The sequence below is a fragment of the Montipora foliosa genome, chromosome 4 (assembly GCF_036669935.1).
Source record: "Montipora foliosa isolate CH-2021 chromosome 4, ASM3666993v2, whole genome shotgun sequence".
Lineage (NCBI taxonomy): Eukaryota > Metazoa > Cnidaria > Anthozoa > Scleractinia > Acroporidae > Montipora > Montipora foliosa.
Window position 1 is genome coordinate 26,964,504 of NC_090872.1, and position 27,401 is coordinate 26,991,904.

At 40.8% G+C, this 27,401-nt stretch overlaps 2 protein-coding genes across 2 annotated transcripts in view; both read left to right on the top strand.

Moving 5' to 3' along the window:
* The window catches only part of LOC138000474 (battenin-like), a 23,415-nt gene extending 2,051 nt beyond the window's left edge, over positions 1-21,364 (top strand). Inside the window, exons 2-16 of the mRNA XM_068846923.1 lie at positions 31-64; positions 588-681; positions 1,947-2,015; positions 7,593-7,672; positions 7,772-7,857; positions 8,300-8,372; positions 9,417-9,448; positions 9,543-9,654; positions 10,706-10,794; positions 12,472-12,530; positions 14,682-14,750; positions 17,016-17,071; positions 18,849-18,942; positions 19,572-19,712; positions 21,086-21,364. Of these exons, the coding sequence (XP_068703024.1) occupies positions 31-64; positions 588-681; positions 1,947-2,015; positions 7,593-7,672; positions 7,772-7,857; positions 8,300-8,372; positions 9,417-9,448; positions 9,543-9,654; positions 10,706-10,794; positions 12,472-12,530; positions 14,682-14,750; positions 17,016-17,071; positions 18,849-18,942; positions 19,572-19,712; positions 21,086-21,220 (1,223 nt within the window). The 3' untranslated portion in view covers positions 21,221-21,364. The remainder of the gene's footprint in view (positions 1-30; positions 65-587; positions 682-1,946; positions 2,016-7,592; positions 7,673-7,771; positions 7,858-8,299; positions 8,373-9,416; positions 9,449-9,542; positions 9,655-10,705; positions 10,795-12,471; positions 12,531-14,681; positions 14,751-17,015; positions 17,072-18,848; positions 18,943-19,571; positions 19,713-21,085) is intronic.
* Positions 21,365-25,981: 4,617 nt separating this feature from the next.
* LOC138000476 (uncharacterized) lies at positions 25,982-27,120 on the top strand. Its single transcript, XM_068846925.1, is given in 2 exon segments — positions 25,982-26,363; positions 26,366-27,120. Coding segments are annotated over 2 exon segments (1,137 nt in total).
* The last annotated feature ends 281 nt before the right edge of the window (positions 27,121-27,401 follow it).

Below are 27,401 nucleotides of genomic sequence, written 5' to 3' on the forward strand. Positions count from 1 at the left end.
ACTAATCCCATTTTGCATTATTTTTCACAGGCAGGAAGAGTATAAGAAACCTTGTTGGGTTTTGGTAGGAACATTATTGTACCATCATTAATCTTGTATTGATCTTCTGCACATGTCAAGCACATGACCTTGAAGCATGTAACTTGCAACTCTTTTCCTTGGAACAAAGCTGTGGATTTTAGGACACCAATTTTATGCCCAAATATGGACAAAAATAAGATCGAAGCTGCACGCGCAGGAAAATGCATGGGCTATGTTACATCCAAATACGGATATATTTTTAAACTCAAAATTACCCCAGCACTGAACCAGAGTTACATGTAAATGCTTCAAGGTCACGAGTTTACCCCAGGCCTATAATATTTAAAGATTCCTTCCACTCTTTTTCCTTAAAACTTAAGTAGGGAGAAAGTAAGTTACATAACCCCCTCACTCATGCACAAAAAATGTTTACAGTATACTCCATGCATGTACATGCATAATTATAGATACTGAGTATGGAATTTATTTCGGTCTTAAAAGTTCGGTTTGTATTTACGATTTGTACAACTGTGTTGTTGCTCACACTGTTTTCTATGTCATTGTAGGGTTCTGGGTCTATGTAACAACTTTGGCTATGTTGTCATGTTAAGTGCAGCTCATGATATTCTTACAGAAACCATCAATAAGAATGGAAACCAGGTCAGTTTGAAAGATGAGAAACAACATTAAGGGTCCAATACTGTGCAAAAGTAATGAGAGCAAAGTTCAATGAAATTTTGTGAAAATGTTCGATATTTTAAACACAGCAAATTTTCACTGAATTTTCCATGAAAAGTGTCATCGTTTATATCTTAGCAAGCAGAATTTCACATGACATTCCTTTCAAAACACAGCATTTCAAATGAAATTTGGATAGGTAGGTAGATAGATAGATGCCCTGAGCGGGGACAAAAACCAATTTTTCGGATTGGTGTGTCGAAAGGTAAAATGCACGGTGCGTGTTTGTCTCTGTAACATAGTCTACATGTATTATACCTTTCATTTGCCTTGAAATTTCTAACTTTCATGTGCACAAAGCGAGTCTACTCTTAGAAATTACTTAAATGCTTTCCTTGTACTCTTAACGATCAATGAATTTCCAAATCTATTTGTCTTTACAAGAGGCCTGGAAAACCTCCTCTGCCTTCTCAGGTCATATGAGATAGAAACTGAGGGAGACAGGAGGCTGCGGCCGATCATTAACAATAGACTTAAACAGGTGTTCTGTTCAATTTTCCTGGTGGGCCCTGATGGACTCAAGCCCTGCTAACTGAAGGGCATCCGAGTAGTGCACCCTGGGAAAAATGCATGATAAGGCCCTCCTGTGCACTCTTTTGAGTTTTAGATACTTCGGTAAACTGTAATGGAAAACAGGACAAGGGTAATCTAGTGAAGACCTAATACAAAACCTGTATTTTGCAAACCTTGAAAATCTGCAATCTGTAGTGTTGCTATGGAAGCCATGTCTGCCAAACACAGATTGCAGATCGAGGACCATTATGCAATCTCAATGACAAGGTGGAATGCAAATTATAAATTTTATATTTATTGTATATAGGGGGTGGGTGTAATAATTTGGAATAATTATTGTGGACTGTACAAGCTTAGTTTATGTTAAATATGATAAGGCGATGGAGTGGCAGCAAATGTGGTTTTCAATAGTTTTTTTCGTGTTGAATGCATGCTTTGTCATTTTGTTTGACGTAGCAGAGACACGATTGGGATAATTATTTACAGATGGTTACAGAAGCAATTACTGCGTTCCATCACATGACATCAGAAAGGAAAAGAGTTTCCAATTTGCTCACAGTTTAATTTATCATCATTGTTGCTTTGATCCTATTCAAACAGTTGTTTATTTTGTAAATGATGGAGGGAACAAACCTGGAACTTCATATTTGAAACACTCTTTTCCTCTTCTACAGACAGTCTCACTCTCAAGGTCAACATCATCTGCTTCAAATGGTTTGGACTGTAATCCATTGTCAACTGGGGTGTGTGTTAAAAGATCTCTTTTTTTAAATATTTAAACAATTGTAAATGAAACGGAGAAGTATGGACTGTAGGTCATGGAATGAACAGCCATCCTACATGTGAGCGAGTCAGTTGTAAGGCATTTTGCTGTCACTGTGCTGGGACGAGCTTCAAACCATTGGACTTATCATCAATCATAGTCAATATTACATGTATAATGGCTTTTAAAATGTAGTCAAGGATTGTTGTGGAAATCTTGCCAACATCGGCAAGAATCCTGGACAAGATTCTTGAGCATCCTTATTTTCCTGGCCAAGCTGTTTCATTATCTCTATTGTACTCATGCTCAAAGGATCTTCAAGGACAAGGGGAAAAACAACCTGGCACCCATGCAGATTGCACAACACATACTCTTAAGAGCACTGTCAGTAAATGGTGTGCAATTATAGTGAAATAATTACCAAGTAGCCCTTGGTAAGCTGGTATCATTAAATTATTATATGCTTTTTACTGTGATCCGGATCGTTATTTTAGACACACGGAGGCGAACTTGATTTGGAGGCTGCCCGAGCGGCAGTTTTATAGATAAAACACTGTTCATTAGAGTGGCATCATTTTACGAACCAAAACAAATTTCATGGGAAGAAGAAATGATTTTGTAAAAGAGGAATTCAAAAGTTTACACTGGCTAAAAATTCTTATCTGGTTACAGGAAAGCTGCCAATACCGATCGTTACCTAGATTTGAAATCACACCACCATTCCCAGCATAAATGCTCGGTCGTACGCACTCTCATGGACCGCGCAAAGAACATTCCTTCCGACAAGGAGGAAGCTACTAGGGAAACTAAGCGGGTAGCGGAAGCCCTCGCCGCGATTAACTACCCCGCCTCACAGTGACCGCGAACTGAATAGACGACAAGAATTGAATAATACCGACCAGCGTGGTTTAGTTATCCTGCCCTATGCCAAAGGTTTTTCAGAGAAAGTCGCATTTTAATAGTTCTCCGAAGTTTTAGCATCAAGGTCGCCCACAAGCTTATTCGGTAACCGGTCATTTCGGCTACGGGTCGTTTCGCCTACTGTCTGTTCGCCTACGTATAATGTCGGTTCGCCTACGTCCAATATGTCAGTTCGCTTACGATTCATATGTAAGCTTTAAAACTGTATTGTTTAAAAGTCCTTGTCGAACCTCACGGAAAAAAACTGTGACGGCTAGCTGAGGCGTTTTTTCTGTAAACTTGTGTCTTGAGCGGGGTCCTTGAGCGGCCTATACCAAAGAAAGTGAGACTTTTCATTAACATATCAATAAAGGATACGTTAAAAATTTAGCTCGTTCCCACTCTACTGGGCGGTTCAATGTTTGTATCGATGTTGCGATCATGAACTTCATATCGCCTCAACGCGATCCGCAAACTTAGATGCAAAAAATTATATCTGACTGCTAGCTAAGGCGTTATTTCTGTAGACTTGTGTCTTGAGCGGGGTCCTTGAATCCGGACTAGGACTACAATTATAGATTAGCAGCGTATGTCACTTAGAATTAAAAAGAAAAGCGGAGAAAAAACCTTAGAAAAATTTTGTTTCAAAAATTAGAAAAAGTTGACCGAACGATGTCGCACTAGGTTCAATGGCTTAAGAGCAAATGCACTTAACCTCTACACTACCGAAACATCGACTTCAATTTGGCAATTTTAAAGCTAATCGTAATCAGGCTCAGGGGTTGCCTTTTCCTTCGCTGTTGACCGGAGTGCTTCGAAGAAGAACGCAAATCTAAGTTCCTTCGGCCATTTTCTTCCGAACAGAGAGATCGTGAAGCCTGGGGCGAGTTCACAAACCCGCGGGAGAATGATCCGAACAAAATGGCGGAGGGAAGGAAAGAAAATTCAAATAGAACTTACTTATTATCAATCTTTTTTCGAAGCGTTCCGGTCCACGGCAAAGGAAGGGCCAATGTGTGATTAATAGACTTTGCGCCCGAACCTAGGCCTTCGTCTGTTAAATTTGCAGAGTTTAGCGGCTGAGATTTTGCCGACACGAGTGGCACGAATGGTCTATCCACACGACCGATTAGTCAAATCTTTCGTTTTTATTTATTTTCATTTCTATGTTGTTTCAAGGTGGTCAACTGTTTTACAAAATGATAGTCATGGTACGGAGTTTAAGACGTAGGCGAGCTGACATATTGGACGTAGGCGAATCGACTCTAGACGTAGGCGAACAGACAGTAGGCGAAACGACCCGTAGGCGAAACGACCGTAATTTATTCGTACCATCTCCCACATACTCAAAAAACCAAAAGACAAAATCGGGAAAGAGGCTTCCAGAGGAATCGTGTACAAGATCAAATGTAAAGATTGTGATTGTGTTTACGTTGGCCAGACATCACGCGCGCTGAAAACACCCGTGAAAGAACACGCAAAGGCCATAGCAACATGAAAATTCTTTGTTGGCCAAACACCATATGCTCCACAGTCATGAAATAGATTTGGAGAATGTGGCAATTGTTGACAGGTCACCGACGTGGCGACAAAGACTAATTCTTGAAGCGTGGCACTCCGTGCGAGATGAGAACTCTGTAAACGAACTCGTAGCGCTGCCTAGCGTACATGTATGCAAAAACATTAACAACTTCTAGCGTCATTAATAATACTCTTGGGACTAGCGACTTGTTTCCTTAAGGAATTCTTTCGAGATATTTAATATTACTATACAGGACGCGGTTAAACATTTGCATTTTTTATCCTTTGCTGAAGAAGGCAACAGTTGTAGCCGAAACGTCCGAGACAATAAGAATTTTTAGCCAGTGTAAACTTTTTAATTCCTCTTTAACCAAATTTTTGACATGTCTGGCTACACACCGAGTATTTTAAGAACAAATGAGTAATCCAATGAAGTATACAGTATAACAATACACAGTTTAAGTAGTATACATGTAGATATGAGAGAAATCAAGTGAAGCCTTACGCTACTGTAAATTATCCAATGGTTGTTGGAATAATTATAACCTTCACTGTTCAACAGCCTCAGGGAGGTGCGCACCCCTTGCACCCTTTCCCTAGATCCTCCCCTGGGTTTAACTCTATGGAAAGAGGCTTTTTCATGGGAAAGTATAAATACGAAAAATGAACCTATGGGCAAAGCCTAAAAAAAAAAGCGTGGTCGTGAAAAAGATGAAAAGAAATAATAACATTTTTGCAGTTCGTTCCAAGGGACTCTGCAGGACATCTCTTGCGTTCCCATTGGCTGTTGTTATCTGTGGTGTTTGCGAGGTGACATATGGTGGATCGCAATTCGTAAAAAGTTTGTAAAACTTTAGAAGCGAAAAAAAAAGCCTACCGGTTGTTCGTTTTTACTCAAGTATCTTCTAAGTAAAGTAAAACATATAGTAAACTAGACAGATACCTCATGTAAGCCGAACATATAGTCACCTAGGTAGGTACTTCATGTAAGGCAAACATATAACCGTATCGGTAGGTACTTCATGTTGGTCGTACTTTAAGACACCTAGGTAGGTACTTCATGTAAGGCGAACATATAGCCGTCTAGGTAGGTACTTCATGCAAGCAAAGCATTTATTCAACTGGGTAAATATCTCATGTAAGCCGAGCATATAGTCACCTAGGCAGGTTCTTCATGTAAGTCAAACATATAGTCTTATCGGTAGGTAGGTAGATACTTCATGTAATGCGATCATATACTCATCTAGGTGTGTGTTTCATAAAAAATAACGTCGTCTAGATAGGCACTTCATGGAAGTTGAACGTTTAGTCACCTAAATGAGTGCATCATGTAAGTCGAACATATAGTCGTCTAGGTAGGTACTTCATGTCAGTCGAACATATGGGTATCTAGGTAGATGCTTCAGGTATCAAAGTAGGTGCTATAAAGGAGTGTTGCCTGAGGCACATGCAAATGATTTATCAATCAACCGTAGAAGCAACCGAGGGCTCATAAAATGGTATGTCATTCTTTCTTTTAATCCCAAGTCCCTTTTTTTCCCACTAGAAATACGTCTTTAATGTAAGCCAGGCAATAAATTAAGTACTAAGGTAGTTGGTGTCAGCCAGGCATGAGAATAAGGTAACCACTTGTAAATTTGTGGCCTGAAGTGAAATTAAGACGCTTTCAAATTTAAACCTTAAAGACTCAGTGAAGACCATTAGGCATTGCACGTGTCTGTTTATGTTTTGGTTTGCATGAGAGCGAGACATCGATTCTTTCTTCTTTGTCGTCGATCGCTGCTAATACCTTGTGGTCATACAGATGCCGGCTCATCACAAAATCATTTCTTGCCTTGTCGCTTCTAAACGTCGGAATTGATCCAAACTTTCCACAAAAATTTTCTTTTTTCTTTTTTGGCTTCATTCAAAGAGAAATTTTGCTTTCCGGCGAAAAAATTTTGAGTTTAGCAATGCTTAACACAATCATTTACCATACAGTATAAGGTCAAACCAAGGTATATGAGCTGATAACCAAGATTGAGTGAACCAATCAGAGCAAGCAAAATGCATTATCCGAGATTGAGAATTTAATAAAGAACAGTTGTTCCATTTGTGTCTTTTGGATATGAGAGGTTATAGGCAACTCAGTGTTCTGCACTTTATTAGTCACTGCCCCTTTGTCGTCAGTCAACTGAACGGGATAATACATTCTCCTGAAGGGGACATTTAATTCTTAAAGATTTATTTAAAAAATTAATCTGAATATTTACATATTATCGTCATTCTAAAAGAAATGTGAATGTCATAAATGATCTTAATCAGTGATTCATTTAAGATGTTTATGTAATGTTTAAAAAACGAACAGCATTGTTTTATCGGGGTTTAAAAACACGAGGTGTAGCCAAGTGTTTTTAGACCTGATAAAACACGTGCTGCTAGTTTTTTAAACGGCTTCAAAAACATTCCAAAAAAAAGTGTGTCCCTCTGGATTCAGAACAATGCTTCCAATTGTGAGAGGAGAATATTAGCATGCAAGAAAAACAAGCTATGCCTTACAAAGGAGAAAACATTCTCCAGGTTTGGTCTGCAGTTTAGAAAATAAACCATCTCCAACCCACAGAGTTTGTTGGAAGCTTTAGTTTGCAGCAACATTCCTGGTCAAAATTGTTGGGACAATTCCCACTTTTCCCCCTCCCCCCATAACAATGTACAGTTGATTTTTCACGGTCTCCGAAATCAAGATCCGTTCATCGATCGCTCGCATGTTTCAACGTTGTCTGGGGGGAAGGGGGACGTGAAAAGGGCAGCGACAGAAGAAGACGCGTTGCTCATATAATGATAGAAGCATGTACAGTAAATTCTCTACTTTTCGCCCAAAATTTGACAAGTGTCCCGAATTCTTTTGACCTGGATAAAAGTTTTAAACTGCAAAGGAAACTTAGAAAAAAGTGTTGTTTTGCAATCTAATTGAAGTAACCCATTTCTGATCCAACAATATGTGGTTAATTATTAGAAAAAAATTATGGAACTAAAAAGTTTGGGAATGCAATGGTCTTTTTTTTGGAAAAATGGTGTGCTAGTGATTCAGTAATACAGTTAAACCTTATGTACGTTTTATTTTCATAACAATTTTGAAATTTTATTTTCCTTCCAGACTGTCTTACTGGCTGACATTTTACCAACTGTAATCATTAAATTAACTGCTCCATTCTACATGCAAAAAATAAAGTACAGGTAATTTGAAACTCTGTACATACAATTTGGTGCAATTTTATGTGCTTGGGGCATTTGTTTAACTGTTATTTAACTTAAAAGTTCACTTTATCTTTTCAGTGTGCGGATTGCAGTTTGTGTGCTTTTTGCCGGTGGAAGCTTCTTCATCGTAGCTTATTCATATGCCCTTTGGTTTAGCCTCATAGGTGAGATTTTCTTACCTCCAGGAAATTAATGCCTCAGATCCACTGTACCACAAACACATTTTTTAAAGAAATAAAAATCTGGGGATACACTTTACCTGCATTGACATGTTTGAAATAAGGTAACTGTATAGTATTTACTAGGTATTCTCCTAAACATATGCCTGAAATGTTTTGAGGGGACAGTGGTGTCCTTGATCATAGGGGAAAATCTCTCTGGTACTCCAGCCTAAACATAACAACTCTACAAAAAATCCATAGCATCTTCCCTCTATGAACCACACACACTATGAAAGCAGTTGCTCTACCCTTGCCTAGTTCTGTCAATGGTTAGAAAAGTGATTGAGGATCTAAAGGACAAAAAAGATGCACAGTTTCTTGTAAAATACTACAGACTGGTTGCTGTTAAGAACTTTGTGTGTTTTTTTTTCGCCACCTTGTTCAGGAGTTGTATTTGCAAGCATAAGTTCAGGATTTGGTGAAATCACATTGCTAAGTTATTCAGCCCATTTTGACAAGTGAGTGTGTCAGACGATTAATACAATGTACAGTACTTAATTACTTGTAGACTCGTGGAACAGATGACTGGTTTAAGATTTATGCGATTGATAAATTTACCTGTAGGCAGGAATGAAGTTAATGCTGGATTAATTAGCATCTGGAATTTGTCAGTCATGACAAATCACAGTGTAAGCAAAAACACTTACTGGAAGATTAACCACCTCATGGACTTTCTCACACATTGATTGTAATGATAATGTTAATGGATCAGTGGTGGACATGATGATCAGAAATGGTGATAATGTTGATTATGACGAGGACAACAATGATGGTGATGATGGTGGTGATGATGATAGGAACGATGATGACTATGATGATGGTAGTGGTGGTGATGATGATTAGAGCGATTATGATGATGATGATGATGTTAGTGGTGGTGACGGTGATTAGAGCGGTTATGACGACGATGATGATGGTAGTGGTGGTAATGATGATTAGAACGATGATGACATCGATGATGATGGTAGTGGTGGTGATGGTGATTAGAGCAATTATGACGACGATGATGATGGTAGTGGTGGTGATGATGATTAGAGCGATGATGACATCGATCATGATGTTAATGGTGGTGATGATGATTAGAGCGATTATGATGACGATGATGATGGTAGTGGTGGTGAAGGTGACTAGAGCGATTATGATCACGATGATGATGTTTGTGGTGGCAGTGATGATGTCAATGATGATGATGAGGAGGATAATGTACTTTGAGGGTGATAAATCATGGCAATGGCTGAAAATAGCAGTGATAGTGACAATGATAATGATAATGATGACTATAAGGTTGACTTCGATGACGTGAATGGCACTGCTGCTGATGATGATGGCGATAATGTTGACGGTGATGATGATGATAACAAAGATGATGATTGAAATAAATAATGGGAATGACAAAGATGATAATCATAATTACAATGACCTTATTGATAGTGATGATGTTTATGATAGTTTGTGATGATGGTGAACATTTTCTGTTGTTACCTGTTCTATTTATTTTTCAGAGATGTTGTGTCTACGTGGTCATCTGGGACAGGTGAGTTTCTGAAAAGTTCGATAGATTTTCTGAACCAGTTGTCTTTGGCCAAACTTAAAACGTGCACATACGACATATTTATGTTGTTCTTCAGGAGGTGCTGGAATATTTGGAGCATTGTCCTATGCTGCCTTCACATCTGCCGGAGTGTCGCCAAGGAACACAGTTCTGGTTATGAATGTCGTACCTTTTACTTATGGACTGAGGTGGGGTACAGTATTAAAGTCATCCTTGTGAAAAGTGGCGCAAAAGGGTTTTCATCTGAGAGCGGGCGCGTAAGGCCCGGATCAAACGTCGAACTTTTCATGTGCCGAATCTAAAACAAATGAGCGAAAACAATAGATTTTTCTCATTTGCATTAGATTTGACACATGAAAAGTTCGACGTTGGTACCGGGCCTAAGCTACACACGCAGTAATTGAGCTTTTCGCGTCAGGCCAATGGATCAAAATTGCAAAAAAATATTGTTAGAAATGTTGAGCAATATCTTGAAACTTACCTCGGTGACCTACCCAATTTGTTTTTGCATACAAGTAGGATCATTTGTTCGCATCCTCTAACATCATTTTCATAAATAATTAGAGTTCTACCGGATAAATTTTTCTCATATTACCTCTAGAATATAATAGCGTTTTTGAACCTTGAAAAAAATTTCTAGGACACCGAATTAGTTTTTAAGATATTTTCCAAATTCTGATTTTTTTAGGTTTGTCTTAGCTGTGCTGTGTCGTTGGGGACTCGTCAACACACGATTAAAAAATACTTGACAATTGTATTAGTCAAATATCTAAGGGAAGGTACGTTTTTTTATTAGGGGGGGGGGGGGGGGGGTTGGACCGGGGTATTTTATAACTTCCTGGAATGGATTAGGCATGACCCTTAAAAAATACCCTGACAAAAAACAAGTGTTCCTCAAATAACCGCGTTCATCTGCGCACAAAATAGTTAATTGCGTGGCGTGTGATTTTTCGACACCTATAAATAATTTAGATTAATCTTGACTGGTAGCTTTGCTTTTATATACAAAATAGAAGTGACATGGAGTAATTTTTTCCTTCCAGAAAAAACTGATACCTTCCCCCGGTTGAAAATAAAACAGGTAAAAAAAAAAATACTAAGAACCCTCCCCTTCGAAGCCCCGGCCCACCCCCCTCCGATAAAAAAATGTACCTTCCCTAACCGTTTCCGTACTGAAATGATCGGCAGGGCATGTGGTATTCCTTTCTGCATTAACATTTTTTTTGTTCTTGATGGCAGCTACTGGGTTATTTTGGAACGTCCCAAACGTTTGACCGAAAATGAATCACTGTTAGACCAAACTGGAAATGCCAGGACCACTGACACAGGCAAGGAACTGCGCATGTGAACTTGAAGTAATGGGCTTAGAGCATTCAATTAACTATCAAACATTCAGCTTGCCTTTGAATACCTTGGTTTTGGCATCGATTCCACTACCGAACAACAACGTGAACTGACAAAAAGTTAACGTGGACATACGGGGTTTTGCCGTTAAGTTCCGGCTCCTTGCAAAGTCATGCACCTTGACTGTAATCGAGTTGCTGCTAAGTTAAAGATGCATGGCTTCGTGCACCAAAAACCATTTTGAGTGGTCACCACTGGGCATCTCGCTTTTTTGTTGGACAGAATACAACAGACCACCGTACAGGAAACTCCCTACTACCTTATTTCAGGCTTTGCGACGAGTGTGTGAGTTTCGTTAACTTCCCACCAAATTTATGAACACACTGAAGGATTGTGAGACTATCGTAATCCTCATCCGAGAAGCTTAATTTAAGTCTTACCATAGAGCATTTTAAGCCCCTTAAGTGTTTGTCTGTCCAGTGTTCGACCCGCGCGACTTCAGTATCGGTTGATACTCAACCAACTGATTGCTTTGATGGAACCCGCTGCATTTTGTCAGAATCACAACCAGACTTGAACCCATGTATGAGTTAATTAAAAAGTTTTAATTTTTGACAACTGTCTTTCAAACCAATGTTCGACCAATGTTGGTTAGACGTTGCAAGCATCCATGCTATTCAAAAGGTTCGACCATTGAGTTAACACTGAAGGAAGCATTGGGTATTCAACAGCCAGAAGCTAGGAAACCTTCGAACCAATGTTGAACCAATGTTGGTTGGATGTTGCAAGCATCTAGGCTATTCAAAAAGTCCAACCATTTATTTAACACTGGAGTAACATTCCACGCAACTCAACGGCAAGAAACTAAAAACAATGATGTATACTGTCGGGTTCCATACATTGTCCTCCACTGGTCTACGTTTTGCATAACGCGGTGCTAGTGTTTTACAAAACCATCCAAGTCGTCCCTCCCTCTCGTTCTTGGTCTTCCTCGTTTCCTTGTGTATCTCCGGTGCGTCCAGAACGTAATGCCCGTTGGACAACCCGCAGGAGGCAGTGTGGCCCAGTGGTTAGGGCGCTTGCCTTGAGATCCGGAGATCCCGGGTTCAAGACCCGCTCTGACCACTCGTTGAACTTGATCCTGGTAGTCCCTGGTTCAACTTCCCAGCTGCACTTGTAAATAGCCAACTGGCTTGCCTCCGGCCAGTTGGGATTCTTAACAGTTGTTGTTGTTTCGTTCCGTCGTTTCGTTGTGTTTCATTGGCCCTGAAAAGCCCCTGTGGGGAGCGGTCAATTAAGTATGTATTTATGTATTTGTATGTATTACCAGTGGAGGACTATGAGGAAGGCCTACGTCCAACGACGGACATTTAACGGCTGAGACTGAACTGAACTGAACTGAAACTGACACTGAAGTGAACATTCGTTCTCTTTGGGTTGCTATCTTGACATTTTTTTTTTCAGGGATGGAGCCTACAATTAGCAATCCATTACTAAACTTCGTATAATTAAGGTTCCTTGTGTATCCCCGGTGCGTCCAGAACGTAATGCCCGTTGGACAACCCGCATTATCAGTGGAGGACTATGGGGAAGGCCTACGTCCAACGACGGACATTTAACGGCTGAAAACTGATACTGAAGTGAACATTTGTCTTTTTCAGGGATGGAGCCTACAATTAGCAATCCATTATCTTTCAATACTAAACTTCGTATAATTAAGGTAAGATAAAAGACTGCAACCCATTAGTTATCCTTAACACCTCTTCCTCCAAGAGATCTAATTCCCGAGTTTTATTCCATGCCAAAAAATACATAAATGAATTATTTTTGCCATTAAGAAACCAAGTCGCTTCTTTTCCTACAACAGGGTTTCCCATATTTGTAAAGCATGAAATAAGAGAATCTTTGCTGACAGCATTGTTTACATTAACGTACGAGTTTTCTGACAGAAGGCCTCATTCTACTTACAAATTGACTTCAAAAGGCAAACGAACTTGCTAACCTTAGTTAAATCTCCAATTTTAAGTATTTCTTTTAGCTTTGAAACGAGCCAGTTATTAGCCACAAAAAACTGATAGATTATTGGGTGTGGCAAAGGCGCTGCTTGTTTCCCTTTTGTAAACGGTCGTTGCCATTTGAAACGGTCGTTGCCATTTCTCAGAACGGTCGTTGCCATTTGAAACGGTCGATGCCATTTTTAGCTCTGAATTACACTCATTAGGTCTAAGAACTCAAAAGGTTGCGGTTACTGGGAGTTGTGTCTCGCTGGTCATATGAGTTAGGGTTCGGGTTAGGGTTCTGTTTTATAGGGTGAGGGCTAACAACCCGAGTTCGAGTCTTGAAATTTTCGGACTCTTTTTTTTCTCCAGTTTTTCTTTTATAAATGTTTTTTTTCCTTTTTTGTCTTAATTTTTGTTAATATTTTTTCTTAGTTTGTTTCTTTTAATTTTCTTTGAAGTGAAGTTTGTAGTCGACCGTTATAAATGGCATCGACCGTTTACGAAAGGGAAATTTGCAAAGGCGCTATTGATCCCATACATTCTTTGTAAAATTTCGAATTTTCGAAGCATCATTGCTCAGAGATTCTCTGGTATATCGGGTTTAAAATTTGTAGGGGTAGCTCATTATGCATACAATGCATTGTCAATATTAAGTACTTTATTCTCGGCTGGACGATTAGAAAACGATAGCAACCTTGTGCTAATGAGGCAAAAAATGTAAACAGAGATTCCCCTGTAGCTAGCCTGTTCCAGGCTCCCAGATAGTAGGAAAAGAGAAAAAAATGCGCGCGAAAAATGAATGGGGGCTTGGGTAGAGGCGAGGCGGGGGACAATGCGCTTTCGACAATGCCTTCGTTCGCTTGTAAAGTTATTTTCTTAAAAGTGCCTTAATTCTGGCTAACGTCCTCTCGTAAGTGAGACAACGGAAAGTTTTTCGTTCCGTACAAGGTCCAATCCAAAGGAATCAGCAACATCGGCTCGTCGCCGGTCTAAGAAACGAACAACGCTAAATAAGGAAACTCTAGGAATCTTCGTTCCCAAGCACTTCACGTTTCACCCCCCCCCCCCCCTCCCCCCTTTCAACACTTTGACATTGACCATTTGACATGCGAAAGGTTATTTGCAAAGTGGGCGGAATGAAGAATGCAGGCTCCCTCGCCTCGGCCCAAGCCCCCACTCGCTTTTGCCACGCAGTTGCTTTCGTTTTCCCGACTATCTGAGAGCATGGAACAGGCTACCTATAACAGCCTTTAGTAAAATCCAACTAGTGGTCTATTATCAGTGCTGCGTTCTGATTGGTTGAGCTACTAGTAGGCTATTTGTTATAGCCCACTATATAGTAGCGAAAAGCTCCGGCTTTGAAAACCAAAACAACAATTAAAGTCTAGCTTTAACTAGCGAAAGATGTTTTGTCTCGATATTTTTTTGACCAACTAGTTGGATTTTACTAAAACAATTATTCCTCTCGCCCTCATGGCCTCTGAGTCAATAGCCCATTCGGCCTTCGGCCTCATGGGCTATTGACTCAGAGCCTATTCGGGCTCTAGGAGTAATTGTTAAATATCCAATAATGGCCAAACAAGCGAAGACTGTGGAATGTCACCAGCCTTTTAGAAAGGACCCGGAGCGCATCGCAGGGGTTTTTTTTTTACATTTTCTTTTTGCTATTAATTTGGTAAATGGGATGGCTCCAATCTAAAAAATAACCTGCTTCACAGTCAAAGTTTCGGAATCCCTGCCGAGATCCATGGGTTTATTAATTGATTTTTCGTGATAATGCATACAAAAAGAATGTATCGTCCGTACAAGCTAAAGGAAGTTTATTGTGTTCAAATGTAAAGTAATATTGCCTTTTTGCTTTTTATCTCTAGTCCCTTCTGAAATATATGATTCCCTTGTTCTTTGTGTACTTCGCGGAATATTTTATTAATCAAGGTTTGGTAAGTAAATCTACCCACAGCGAACAGTATTTTCTTTTTTTTTGACAACTCGTGTGGAGTGGAAGAAGTAAGCAGAGTACTTTCGTTACAGTTGAAAAAACTCGAGCATTTTGTTCCAAAAAGCACATAAAGAAAGGCACAATGTCTTTAACTAAGCAAAAATAAATTGGAAAGCTAAAAGCGCTTCTGTGACAAAAAAAAATTACCTCCCTTTTTTCATCTGATTTTGAAAGCGTGATTGCTCAACACTTGACTTGCAAATTAATTCGGCGCGTACACACGCATTGCATTCTTCAACTGTTGGGCCTTTGACGTCATTTTCTCCTTGATCCAGCTCTCTCAAGATTTTTAAGTTAGTGGTGGCGGACCATTAAACAGAAAAATTCCAGTTAAAATAAACAGGTGTCTTTAAAATCAAGATTTAAAACTGGGGTCACTTGCTCTTTAGTTAACATAGTTTTGAAATCCAAAGAAAAATAAAAATTGATTTTTTGGTCATAGTAGCACTTTAAACGTGTGGAGTGCAAGCTAGAAAAGAAGAACCCGCCTTTTCGCTGGAAATTTACCTTTAAAATGATAGAAATTTCTTTCCGAAACAAATAATAGCTGGAAAGCTTTCACTACTATACTTTTTCTGCCTACACAACGGGTTGTGTTATTTAGCAGCGGGTGAATAACTGGTGTTACTAGCGTGCAATAACCTACTTTATTATATGACTAGCTCCGTGAGCGGGCAAGATGAACCAAATCGCGCGCTCTGATTGGCTACCCGAGCGGGCAAGATGGAGCGATACTGCCCGCTCGGGATTTCTCGCTTGGTCCCGCAAGATCAAAGATCATTTTTTGGTGTTTTAAGTCATATAATAAATCCTTTATTGACCAAACTTGTTTGGTCAAGATGGCTGGATATTGGCCTCGTTCTTTTTTTGCGTGTTTATTGACCTCGACTTCGTCTCGGTCCATAAAAACGCAAAAAAAGAACTTGGCCAATATCCAGCCATCTTGACCTCACGCTTGGTCAATAACCCATACTAACTATAATTTCGGAGCTGTTGGTGCGATCCTGTGCGACTGTTTCGATTTTCCTTTGATTCCGTGTCGGTATGGGTGTAGATAACCGAAAAACGGGGCATGGATAGAGGATACAAATCGCATTGTCGACTTCGATTGAAGCTCTGGGGCTGTCAGAACTACGAACTTCAAGTGTTGAAGCAAATTCATAAGTCTGTCGTGTAAAAAAACCCACATATTTATAGGTAGTCTGTGCAGTCACAGAAGGGAAAGACTGAGAAGCGGGCTTTTCAATGTTTTAACCGTGAAAAAAAAAAAAAAATGGGGCGAGATAAAAAAAAAAAGAGTCGAGGGGGAGGAGGAAAGGAAGAACGTTTCATCCATTCCCCCTCCTCTCCCTTCATTTATTTCTCTCGCCCCATTTCTTGCGCGGTAAAAACATCGCTTCTCGATCTTTCCCTTCTCTGAAACCCCCACGGAAAGCTTGCTTCGCAGACTATATACTAGAGAGCTTTTTAGCAACGACGACGGGAACGCCAACGAGAACTTCATGTAAAAACATAAATTCACGGTATTGCGATCACTTCGCTTTTTAATATGACAAAGGTGTGGCGGTCCTTCAGGAAGGAATGAAACCGTTACGAGCGGCGCTTAATTTAGGGGACAAAAATGAATATTTATCTCCAAGTGCTGACGTTCTCCATAACACCTCAAACTTGGTTATTTCACGTTGTTGCTTTGCTGACGAGGGCCAGGAGCCCATCACCTGGAGCGTGCAGCTTAACTATACTTGTGCAACGGCGTTTTCACAAGTAAGGTTATTTTTAGATTGAATTTCCCGCTAATGAGACTCCCACAGGAGCCCGATGACCAATTACAAGAAATTAAGCTGACGTCATAGGGTCACCGAACCGTAACTGACTTTGTTTTTTGACCTAATTCGCGGGAAGGGCTAGTCTAAAAATAAACCTACTTGTGAAAACGCCGTTTCACAGACGCTGTATGGAAGTTGCACGCTCCAGGATGGGCTCCTGCGAGGGCAAAGAAATGGACAAAAATGAAAAACGCACGTGCAGGGCGCGCAAAGCTATTGTTTTTGCCCAGTGACGTTCTCGTTGCCGTCGCCGTTGTCGTTGCCGTCGCCGTTGTCGTTGCTAAAGCTCCCTATTGGCTCAACGGCTGCAATTGCTAATCACGGTGTCTCAAGTAAATCATTTTTTTCACCGTAAATTGTACCTTTTCTCCATTCGACAGCTTGAACTGATTTACTGGAATGGAATCTGGCTCACTCCATCGGAGCAATATAGATGGTAAGAGAGGTGACTGATTTGGTACTCTAGGCTCATTGGCATTCTTGCACGAGCACTGCCAGGGCTGTGTTACAGTGCCACCACGTTGAAAATTGTGTTTTCTACAATCCTGGACGAGAAGAGTTGAGACCCTTCCTTTCGTTTGACGTTTCTTACCATATTCTAAAAGAGCCCAAAAATGCTTTCCCCCTCCGCTGCAGCCATCACAGTGTTATCGAAGATAACCCAGCCACTATGTCTCAATCTTGTTTTCCGGGGGAAGTGGGGGACTACAGTACAGTAAACACCCGCATATAACATGTAAGAACCTATGATTTCGGGGCTCAGGCTGATCACGTTATTATTTACTGGATGCCCAGTGAGAAATCAGCCTTAAAATGGTCTTAAAATGTTACTAAAATTTGGTATTACAAAGCTGTCAGATGCTCAGAGGGCACGCTTAAACTTGTGGTGAAAAGACGTTGTGACGGAACTTGAAAATTATCAACATGTCAGCCCAGAAGCCAATGTTTCTCGCTTCTCTTTTATTTGTTATTCTTCAGAGACTGGAATGCTGTAGTTCAATACCACACAATTCAGTGCCTTCTGATTTTCTGTAACACGTACCACAGGTAACGGAAGCATCTCGGAAGCATCACGGAAGCATCTCCTTCTTTTTAAATGAGAGCATGTTTTATCTATCAGGCTGAATTGGTTCTCATATACGGTATATATTGTGCTTTATTGGCCATATTTCAGCCTGATGTTCTTCATGGTCCACTAGGTCTTATATGCGGGTTTTTACTGTAACAAGATTTACTCTCTGCTAAAAAGTGTTTTTAGATATGCGCGAGGAGGCTAAAAACGTCTCGACGACTTTGTCTAATTTTGCCATTTATGTCCGGAAATGCTGGTTTATGTCCAGAAATGCACACCCATTTTTCACATCCAACACGAAGTGTCCCATTCAGTCTAAGCATTTGCTACCTATTTTCAACAATAAGGTAAGAGCAGGAGGGAATTAGATAAGAATATTGATCTATCATTTTTGCGGCCTTGCCCCAGCTCGGTCACAAATGTATTTATTTTTGGATACACTTTGCGTGCGAAACAAACAAAGGTCCGCCAATTTTAACCTATCAGGAGAAGCCATGTCACGCGTGACTGCTTCTGCCATGTTAACGTTTTTTTCAGGGACATAACAACTGATTTTCGCGGGAACGGGTATTCTAAAAATGGAATCATTTGTGACTTGACTGTGCAGGGAGCCCACCCATGCCATAACAACACTCTTGTCTAATTCACTCTTGGTTAGGGTAAGGGTTAGCGATACTTTTAGGGTGGGGGTAAACTCGGCTGTTTATTCTTACTTGAGAAGCATCATTTGGGGGACACTTTGTGACTTTAATTGTCTGTATTCTCGGTTTTTACATGACGTCAGGGCCGCCATGTTGGAGCCCTTAAACAAAGAAGCGGAGTCCCGACCAAATCCTCCAGGAATTTAACTCTCAGTATTATGCAAACGTTTTCTCTTGTTTTCGTTGAAAAACATGGCTGTTGATCACGTGAGTGAAAACCAACAATTCCCGACACACGAGTGGGGTAAAGAGCAAGGGGACACTTCGTGACGCTTATTGAAATCTGCGTGCATCTAATTACGTTCTAGTCTCGATTTCCAGGAACATCCAGGAACGCGGGCTCCCAAAACGGCTGGAAATCGAGCCTAATTACGTTCTTGACTGGACATATCTCAATTTTGCGAAACACGCTATTTACATCATCGTTTTTCTTTGCACAGGTATCAAGTAGACTATCAAATTGGAGTTTTTCTTTCTCGTTCTTCGGTGAATATTTTCCCTATCCAGAAGATATGGCTTCTAGCGGTTTTGCAAGTATGCATATTGAATGTTTCTCTTCCTGCCCCTGTCTTTTTGTTTCTCCTTTCATTGTCCAGTCACTGCACCCTCACGTCGCTTAGGCCAGTGGCAGAGGTATGCTAACGTCACGAAAATCTCTTGTATTGTACATATTCGTCACGCCGTCTCGGTGCGCTTTGCTCGCACGCCTGATGACGTGAACAAAAAACATCGCCGACGTAAAGAAACATTTCTGACTTAACCCTTTTATTCAAAGCCGACAAACCTTTTGATAAATCAAGGTCTGACTCGTTGTCAACACTTAAGAGTGACTTAAATTCTCCATAAGCTTGAGCATATTTGCTATTTCTTCGCTAGTGTCTGTTCTTGTCGTGCTTTCTTGATTATTCGAATGTAATGTAAAAAAGCATATATAGTCACTTTTTTTGAGTTGAGGTCAACTTTATATTGAATCGGTGAACTCACAATATTAGCATTGTGCTATTTGGATCGCCATATACCGGTGAGCTCTCGGCACTGTTTTATTTTGAAGCCACAGAAAGTGGACGGAATTCCGTTTTGCTAAGCGCTCGCAGGAAAACGGAAGCTGAGCTTTTTAATAATTCAGCGAAGCGAAATTGAGCCGTGTTTATGGTTTGTTTCAGAACGTCAATCTTGTGTTCCTCGTTTGCGAAGCGTACTTTCATTTTCTTCCGTCTGTTTGGATAATGTTCGTTATCATCTTATATGAAGGACTTTTAGGGGGTGCTTGCTACGTCAATGCTTTTTATAGGATTTCTAAAGAGGTGAGTATTAGCTCGTTCTGTTTATTCCGCAGTCTGCGTAGGTTTTGCAGTATTCAGTGTATGAGATTAAGTAGGAGTTTAAGCAAGGACAACGGCAGCGGTATCGTACGTATTTCCGATTATTCCGTCTTGTTTACCGTGTATTATACGGGCGAACTATCCTGAACTGGATGGGTACGAACGATTTTAAAGTAAATATAGAAAATGAATGGTTCGTTGTTATATGCTCACGTTGTCATCAAAACCTAAAATTTGGTGATTTCACGTTGTTGTAATGTGGAGTACGGCAAAGAAGTGCACGGAAATTCGTGCTGCAATTGCGTTGTCGTCGCCGTAGTCGTCTTCTTTGCTTTAACTCCCTATAGATTGTTTTCGCGTGACGTCACGGGGGCCATGTTGGTGTTTCTAAACAACAGAACGGCGGCCATGTTGGTGTCCCCAACTAATGCTGGGGGAATTGAGCCCCTGTTATCGTGCAAACGTTTTGTTTTGTTTCGTTGGAAAAACAAGATTACTGATCACGTGAGTGAAAACACTGTTATTCAACAACAACGGCAACCTCAGCGAAACGTTATAACAGCAACAACTTTATTTCTTGTCTAAAAGTAATGATGTACTCTAATTTTTGCACCTTTTTCTTGCAAGGGAAAATAGTTGTTGATAAGAGTAGAAGATAGTACAGGCTACCCAAAATAACCATTAGGGCTAGAAGAGCGGGCTGCCTAAGAGGTAACCCTGCTCAACCGTAGACGTTTTTCCTGCCTCGTTGTCGCTGTCCAAAATGGGTAAAGTCTCCTGTTATTGGACAAGTACGAACGGTCTTTAAGGAAAGATAGAGAACGATCGACTACCTGTCGTATGCTTGTATTGTCGTCAAAACCTTAATATTAGTGAGGTCTTATGTGTAACGTTTTACTATCGCGAAATCCGGAAAGAAATATGTTGTTGGTAAGAGAGAATTGCAAACCTCTTAGGTGGGACGAGATGGCCAGTCAGGGTGGTTTAGTGGTCATCAATCTGCCTAGCCGGCAGCACAGCTCCTTCGGTCCGTCCTCGTTGAGCCGCGCCCTTAGTAATTCAGTCTCTGACTGCGAGAAAGGGCGATTAGCAGGTCAGATATTATTAAAATAATTTCCTGCGAGATGATCAGAAATCTTCAGGGATGTTTGTATGCGTAATCAAATGGTGACAATTGAAATTAGGGAAAAGACGCGGGAAGTTATTTGATTTTGGACAAAACGCGCGTGAAATTATTCCTTAATTTCACGAGTATAGTACCATATAATTAGCTATTAATATCATGGGCATTATGTGTCATTGGTTCACACGAAAGATTCATTATCACTGGTTCACTTAATCGTGTGTCTTTCCAGGTTAAACCAGAACACAAGGAATTTTCAATGGGTGTGGCCAGTGTGGCTGACAGCTGCGGCATAGCAGTCGCTGGATTTACTGCTCTTCCTACTCATAAAGCGCTATGCTCTCACTGGAGAAGTAGGAGTCTTTGACTAATTTGGCCACTAATCTGATTTAGCGAAAAATTAGTAGAGTTTATTTTACATGTATGCTTTCCCACTCAAGATTCTGTCACTGCATAAGAGGAGATTTGGTATGAATTATTTTGAAATGTGGACAATAAAACTTCTTTAAATGCGGATATGTGCCATGGAGAATCGTCTGTCTTTCAACATGAGAGAAAACCGTTGTTAAAGTGTGTCTTTTCAACGTGGCAGGAAACCTTAATTAACCCTTTTTCAGGAGGTCAGTCCAAAAAACATCAGATTTGTCCAGGATTGACCCTAATTAGTTGCGCGCGGATTGCAATAAGTCATTAAGAGGCTGTCCGCGTAAGAACGGATAAGGCAAATTTCCGCACTTCACCGATTTCCTTGATATTTTCAGTGATTGTCGACTACCCTATCCCATGTACAAATATCGCATTTACTTTGATCAATTCCATGCTTTTCATTTTCTTAGAGGACTGTTTCCGAGGTGACCTCTGAACTCCACAATTTGCCGTCTGTAACACCTTCGATCTAGCTGTAAATATCGGACACCAGCAAAGCTCTGCTTTCCATTATGGAAAGCTGATTATTTTATATATTTAAGAGTAACTCTTCTTTAATGCATCACAGGTTTAACGATTGAGTTCTACAAAATATTTACTGAATTATGAATGTTTCAAAATACCTTATCTTGAGCCGAGAATTTTTTGAGGCGGGAGGTACCTGCGTTTGAAAGCTATTTCCTCAGATGTGGGACGTGATCTAGAGCTAAGACTACTACAGCTGGAAAGTACTTATACAAGGCTAACACATCATAGAATAAAACTTTTGGGCACTCGCTTGCGGGCGCCGTAAAAGGGTTCGTTCGTTCGTTCGCGCCATTTTGACATAAAAGGAACCGCCGTTTGAACTATTTTTTTATCGCTAGTTTGAGAAACATCCTTCTCTTGAGAAAATATTTATATAGATAAGTCAATTACTTCATCCTAAATGCCGTTCAACCTTCAAGATCTTGCATGTACGAAAATTGGCCTGTTTGTGAAGAATAAACAAGAGAAGACAAGGGAGACTCGTCGTCTACATATTCACTTATGCGTAAATGAAAGGCATTTTTGAGAGGACAAAATTCATGGCCAGGTTTTTTAGGGTTGCCAAGAAAAAAAAAATTTCATCAGTTCCGTGTTCCGTGCTAATTCTGTTAAATGTTTTTTATCAGTTTCTAAGGGAATTACTTGGAAAACAAACATCTTGAGATGTATATTAATACAGGGTAAGGTAATAAATAGAGAATCTCCACAGACGTTTAATTTTAAAAGAAAATCGGTTCTTTTTTCCGTCTACGCCATTTTACCCTTGTACGTTGTGAAAATTTATCAAAGTTATCGCGAACAAATTGTCTCTTTAATTATCTTAATTAAATTAAATCGAACATGATTGTCGGGAGAGATTTGCAAACAAAACCAAAACAGATTTTCTCGACAAGTCTTCGGTGTTCGCTTTAAAATGTCCTCCATCTACTCAGATTGTTCGTTCCACGAACTATTGAAAACGCCATGTGGGTCTAGTAGGGACGAACTTGCGCATGTTTTGCTATCAGAGTGCAATGCAGACATATCTGCCCATTTGGCTAGCTGCCACTTGTCGAAGTGTAGTGACGTTACAGAGGTTAAACTGATCATTTCAAGAGCGGGAATCCAGCACTTGTCAAGCTCTCAACTGAAGGGATGGACCATCTGCCCCAGGCACAGACATCTACTGGGATGATTTTGGCGTGGTCCAAGATCCTGCCAATACCCTGACCACACAGGAAAAATTGCAAGTGTGAAGGGCAGCCACGTCATTACCTTCCAAATGGCCGACAAAATAAAGCTTATTTTTCAAAGAAATACTGCTGTCGGATCACGTGAGTACACTTTGGCCTCGGTTAATTCTTTTGGCGAGTCCCGTTTAGCCCTAATGCCAGTGATATTTCAAGCTTCAGCTGTTGTTGTTTTTCATTGGTGTATACCTAAAACTAAAATTTACTTCTTTTTATTGTCTAGCAACCAATACCAACTATATATTCTCCGTTGTTTTCGTTTTTTACTAGTCTGAATGGCAAACAATATTGGAGAATATAAAACCAGTGCTGGGCTGCACGTATCATAGTGTGAACTCCTCCGCATAGTTTGTCCCTTTCTGAGTCTTTCTACTACCATTCAGGAATAGTTTCCTGTTATTTATCGTACGCATTGTTGTTATTATTTACACATAGCTATCTGCACCACTTGCCGTAAGAAGCATGCTGAGCGACTGGCGGCAACTGGATGGCAGAGCTCTGCTAAAGTCTTGTCTAACCAGGAAGAAGCGGATACTGAGAGGGTTGTTGATTATGTTCATTGCGTTCGAGGTCCTAGACCATGGAAGCAGCTAATTTAGTGCCAAGTCACATGCTGAGAGCGAACAGTTAAGGCAAAGATCACTCAATTTGCGTGGACCCCTTTTTGAATTCTTTTTGAATGATATGACACCAGAATTTCTGCAATCAAGGTTTGTTTATGGTGACAATCAAAGTGCTTACCATTTAAGGAATACTGAATACTGAAAACAAATTAGTTCTTCCACAACCGCACCCTGATTATTTGAAGAGAAGTTTCTGGAATGTTGAAGAAATTAAAGGATTAAATTAAAGGAAATGTACTATAATAATTATTTAAGTGCAGTAAATCTGTAATGTGACCTGCCCAACTGGTGAATTGTGATGATTTTCATTTTCCGATATGGCACTAAGAAGTCCTCTTGCAAAATTTACATACTGACCCCCTTCAACCCAGGGCTAAACAAACATAGTTCCTCCCTTTTTGCAAATGGAAAATAGCCTCGAACCCCCTTGTCTCTTCCCTCCCCTCTACATAAACCGGTCCCTGAATGCCCCTCTTTAGTAATACGGTTAACATGTGTTATAAATCCGCGCCTATACCTCACGGTAAAATAGATAATATTTCGATCCTCCAGAGTTGCTAAAGCTGAAGCAAGAACAGCCATACGAGCACATGCTGCTGAAATGCAGACAACGCCATTTCGCCAGTTCCCCACGCCTGCCTCGAACCCACATTGCAGTCCTTGTTGGAGTCCTGTCTTGATTCCCGAAGTAACCTCTGGTCATAGACCTGAATTAATCAGCACCTATAACGCTGCGATGGACGAGGTTGCAAGAAATGTTCCTTGCGAAAGAAAACCTCTAAAATCACAGCTTGTCTCATGGGAAAAATGTACTTCAGAACAGCGACAGTGCTTCATCGAAAAGGCCAAAGAAGACTCCACCCTTGTGTGCGAAGTTATAGCCCCAAGCTACGGGAAGGTGCTTTTCAATGCCATGGCCACCTTAGGAGAAATGGATGACGTAGCAGAAGCCGATGATGTGCTCAAAGCCTTGATGAGCGCTTACAAGAATGCTAAAACCAAAAGCACCAAGACGCAAATTCTCAGCCTATATGCGTACAAGTATTTGGTGAGCACACTGAAGAAACTTCACGCACCATATTGAAAACTGTCTACACGTCAGATACAGAGAGCGCGGTGTCATGCAAGAGCGATAGGTCCAGGCTTGGCTCCTGAGGAGAAGAAATACCATGGTGTCCGCATTGATATGAGCAAAGTGGATCATTTCGTTGAGTTTATTAATCGCCCGTACTTTCATCACGATGTATCCTACGGAACTAAGTTACTTAAGCTAGACAGTGGCCAGACAATGGAGATGCCAAACGTTGTCCGTACAGTAACGCGTTCTACAATGATTAGTCAGTACATGCAGTTCTGTCAGGAGAGATTTGAACCTCTAAGTCGCACTACCCTCTTCAAGATTCTGGAAGTAAGACAAGCTTCGAGGCGAAAGTCTTTACAGGGCCTCGACAATACGGCGGCCGATGGCTCTGCAGGTTTCCATAAAATTGAATCGATAGTCGATGATCTAGAGAAAGGAGGGATGGACAGGCAATGGTGTACTGAAATCAAGGAAAGGCTAAGGAATGGGAAACGCTATTTGAAAACCAATTTTCGTGTTCATTGCAACCCAGAGGAAACCTTTTGTCCTGATCATTGTCGCAAGTTCGCACTTAGTGACGAACAAGATCTTGACTTCCAAGAGAAATGCTCCCATCAACACACTGAAAGCTGCAGTGACTGCCAAGACCTTCGAAACGCATTCGATGAAGTCAAAGATAGAATTCAAAGTGCCCTGTGGATTCCTTACAGCAATGAAGAACGAGAAGATCTGCTATACGACTTCAAGCTGGCAAAGGCAGATATCTTGCACTGGAAGGTGCATTTTGTTCGTTCCGTTAACCAAGGAGCGGCAAAGCAAGATCAATTGAAGATGATAAGTGTGAATCCAAATTGTGCGCTGATAATAATGGATTGGGCGATGAAGTTTCTTCAGCTTAGATATCGAGAAAAACAGTCCGACTGGTTCGGTAAGAGAGGATTGAGTTGGCACATATCGACGGTGGTCACAGGCGATCTTGACGTCAGTGGAAAGCTGGAGATGCAGTCATATGCCCATCTGTTTGATGCATGCCAACAGGATTGGTTCGCTGTGTGTTCTATTCTAGAAAACACATTAGGAGAACTTAAGGCCAAGAGGCCTCACATCACCCAAGTTTATTTGAGATCAGATGAAGCTGGTTGCTACCATAATAATTCTCTAATCGCTGCAGCAAGGAGCGTTGGTGAACGTGCATCTGCCGTTTCTGCGATGAAGAACAAGGCATTCTGACAGCGGGGGACATGAGAAGTGCACTATCTGAACGACCAGTGAAGGGTACCTCCGCATGTGTTTGTGAGGTTGACGAAGCGAAGTTAACCCTAGAAGTGAACAAAATAGATGGTTTCAGCAAACTGCACAACGTCCAGATTAACGAGAAAACTATTCGTGTGTGGAAGTCCTACAGAATTGGGCGTGGCAAGGAAATCTCGTTCGACCAGCTGGTGACAAAAGATCAAGGGGACACCTGTCTCATAGTTAAGGAAGAGTTTTTCCCTTTTTATAATTTACGTGTATACCAAAGCAGAGATTCTGTGGCGGAGGATTCAGATGAAGGCAATCGTCATCACGATTTGGACAATTCGGACATTGAAATTTTAGAATAGTCGGAGCCTGGGTGTGTGAAGAGTTTCAGCTGTTTTCAGAACTTGAAGCGCATTTAGATGTAGGGGATCACTGCGTTGAGGCTGAAAGACAGTCAGAAACGCTTTACGATACGATTCGTAGAGATTGGGTGGAGAGATTTACCACAACAGTCAACATCACTGAAGATGAACCTTGCGAACCAGTCCACCAGAGTGAAAGTGAACCGGCGCCCACCACGAGCTGTGTTATTATGGGCTGGGCCCTAAACAAGCAACGACCAGGATCAACTAGATTCCCCGAGAAAGTTAAAAACTACCTGACGGCAAAGTTTGACCTCGGAGAACAGTCAGGGCTAAAAGCTGACCCTCAGCAAGTTTCCAATGATATGTGGAAGGCAAGAGATGAGCAGAACAGAAGGTTATTTGAGCGAGAAGAGTGGTTGACTAAAAGCCAAGTGCAAGGGTTTTTTTCACGCCTGTCTGCAAACAGAAGAAGACAACAAGCACCCTCACCTGAAGGTGAGCAAAGTTCAAAGAAACTCTTTCTAGAGGAAGAAGAAGAGCGACGGCGGCTGATGGAGCACATCCCAGAGGAACTGAGGCCGCAGCATTCCCTTTCATACGACGCCTTCAACTTGTGCGAGTGTGCGAAGAAAAATAAGCTGCATCAATTTAACGTGACACTGCTCAAGGATATCCTGCGCCATTATGAAGTACCATTTAAATCAAGAGACAGAAAAAAGGACCTGATAGATCTATTGATGTCATTTGTTCAAGAATGCAAATGCTTTAATTAGAGCATTACTGGCATGTAAGTCCATTCAAATCTCAACAAGTTACATCGTCTGGAAATAAGGAGGCAAAACCAATGCAAACTGAACTGTTTTTGTGCGCGTGTGTGTGTGTTTTGTATTTTTCATTTTTTGATGAATGACTAATAGTTGTAAAGCCATTTGTTGGGTACTGATTGAACCCTTTCAACCTCGTCGAACTCACCATCTAACTTTCCACGGGTCGTCTAATCCAGACCGCGCCCTGTTTTCTCAAATGGCTCGTTTGCCGACATGCCGTAAACGTT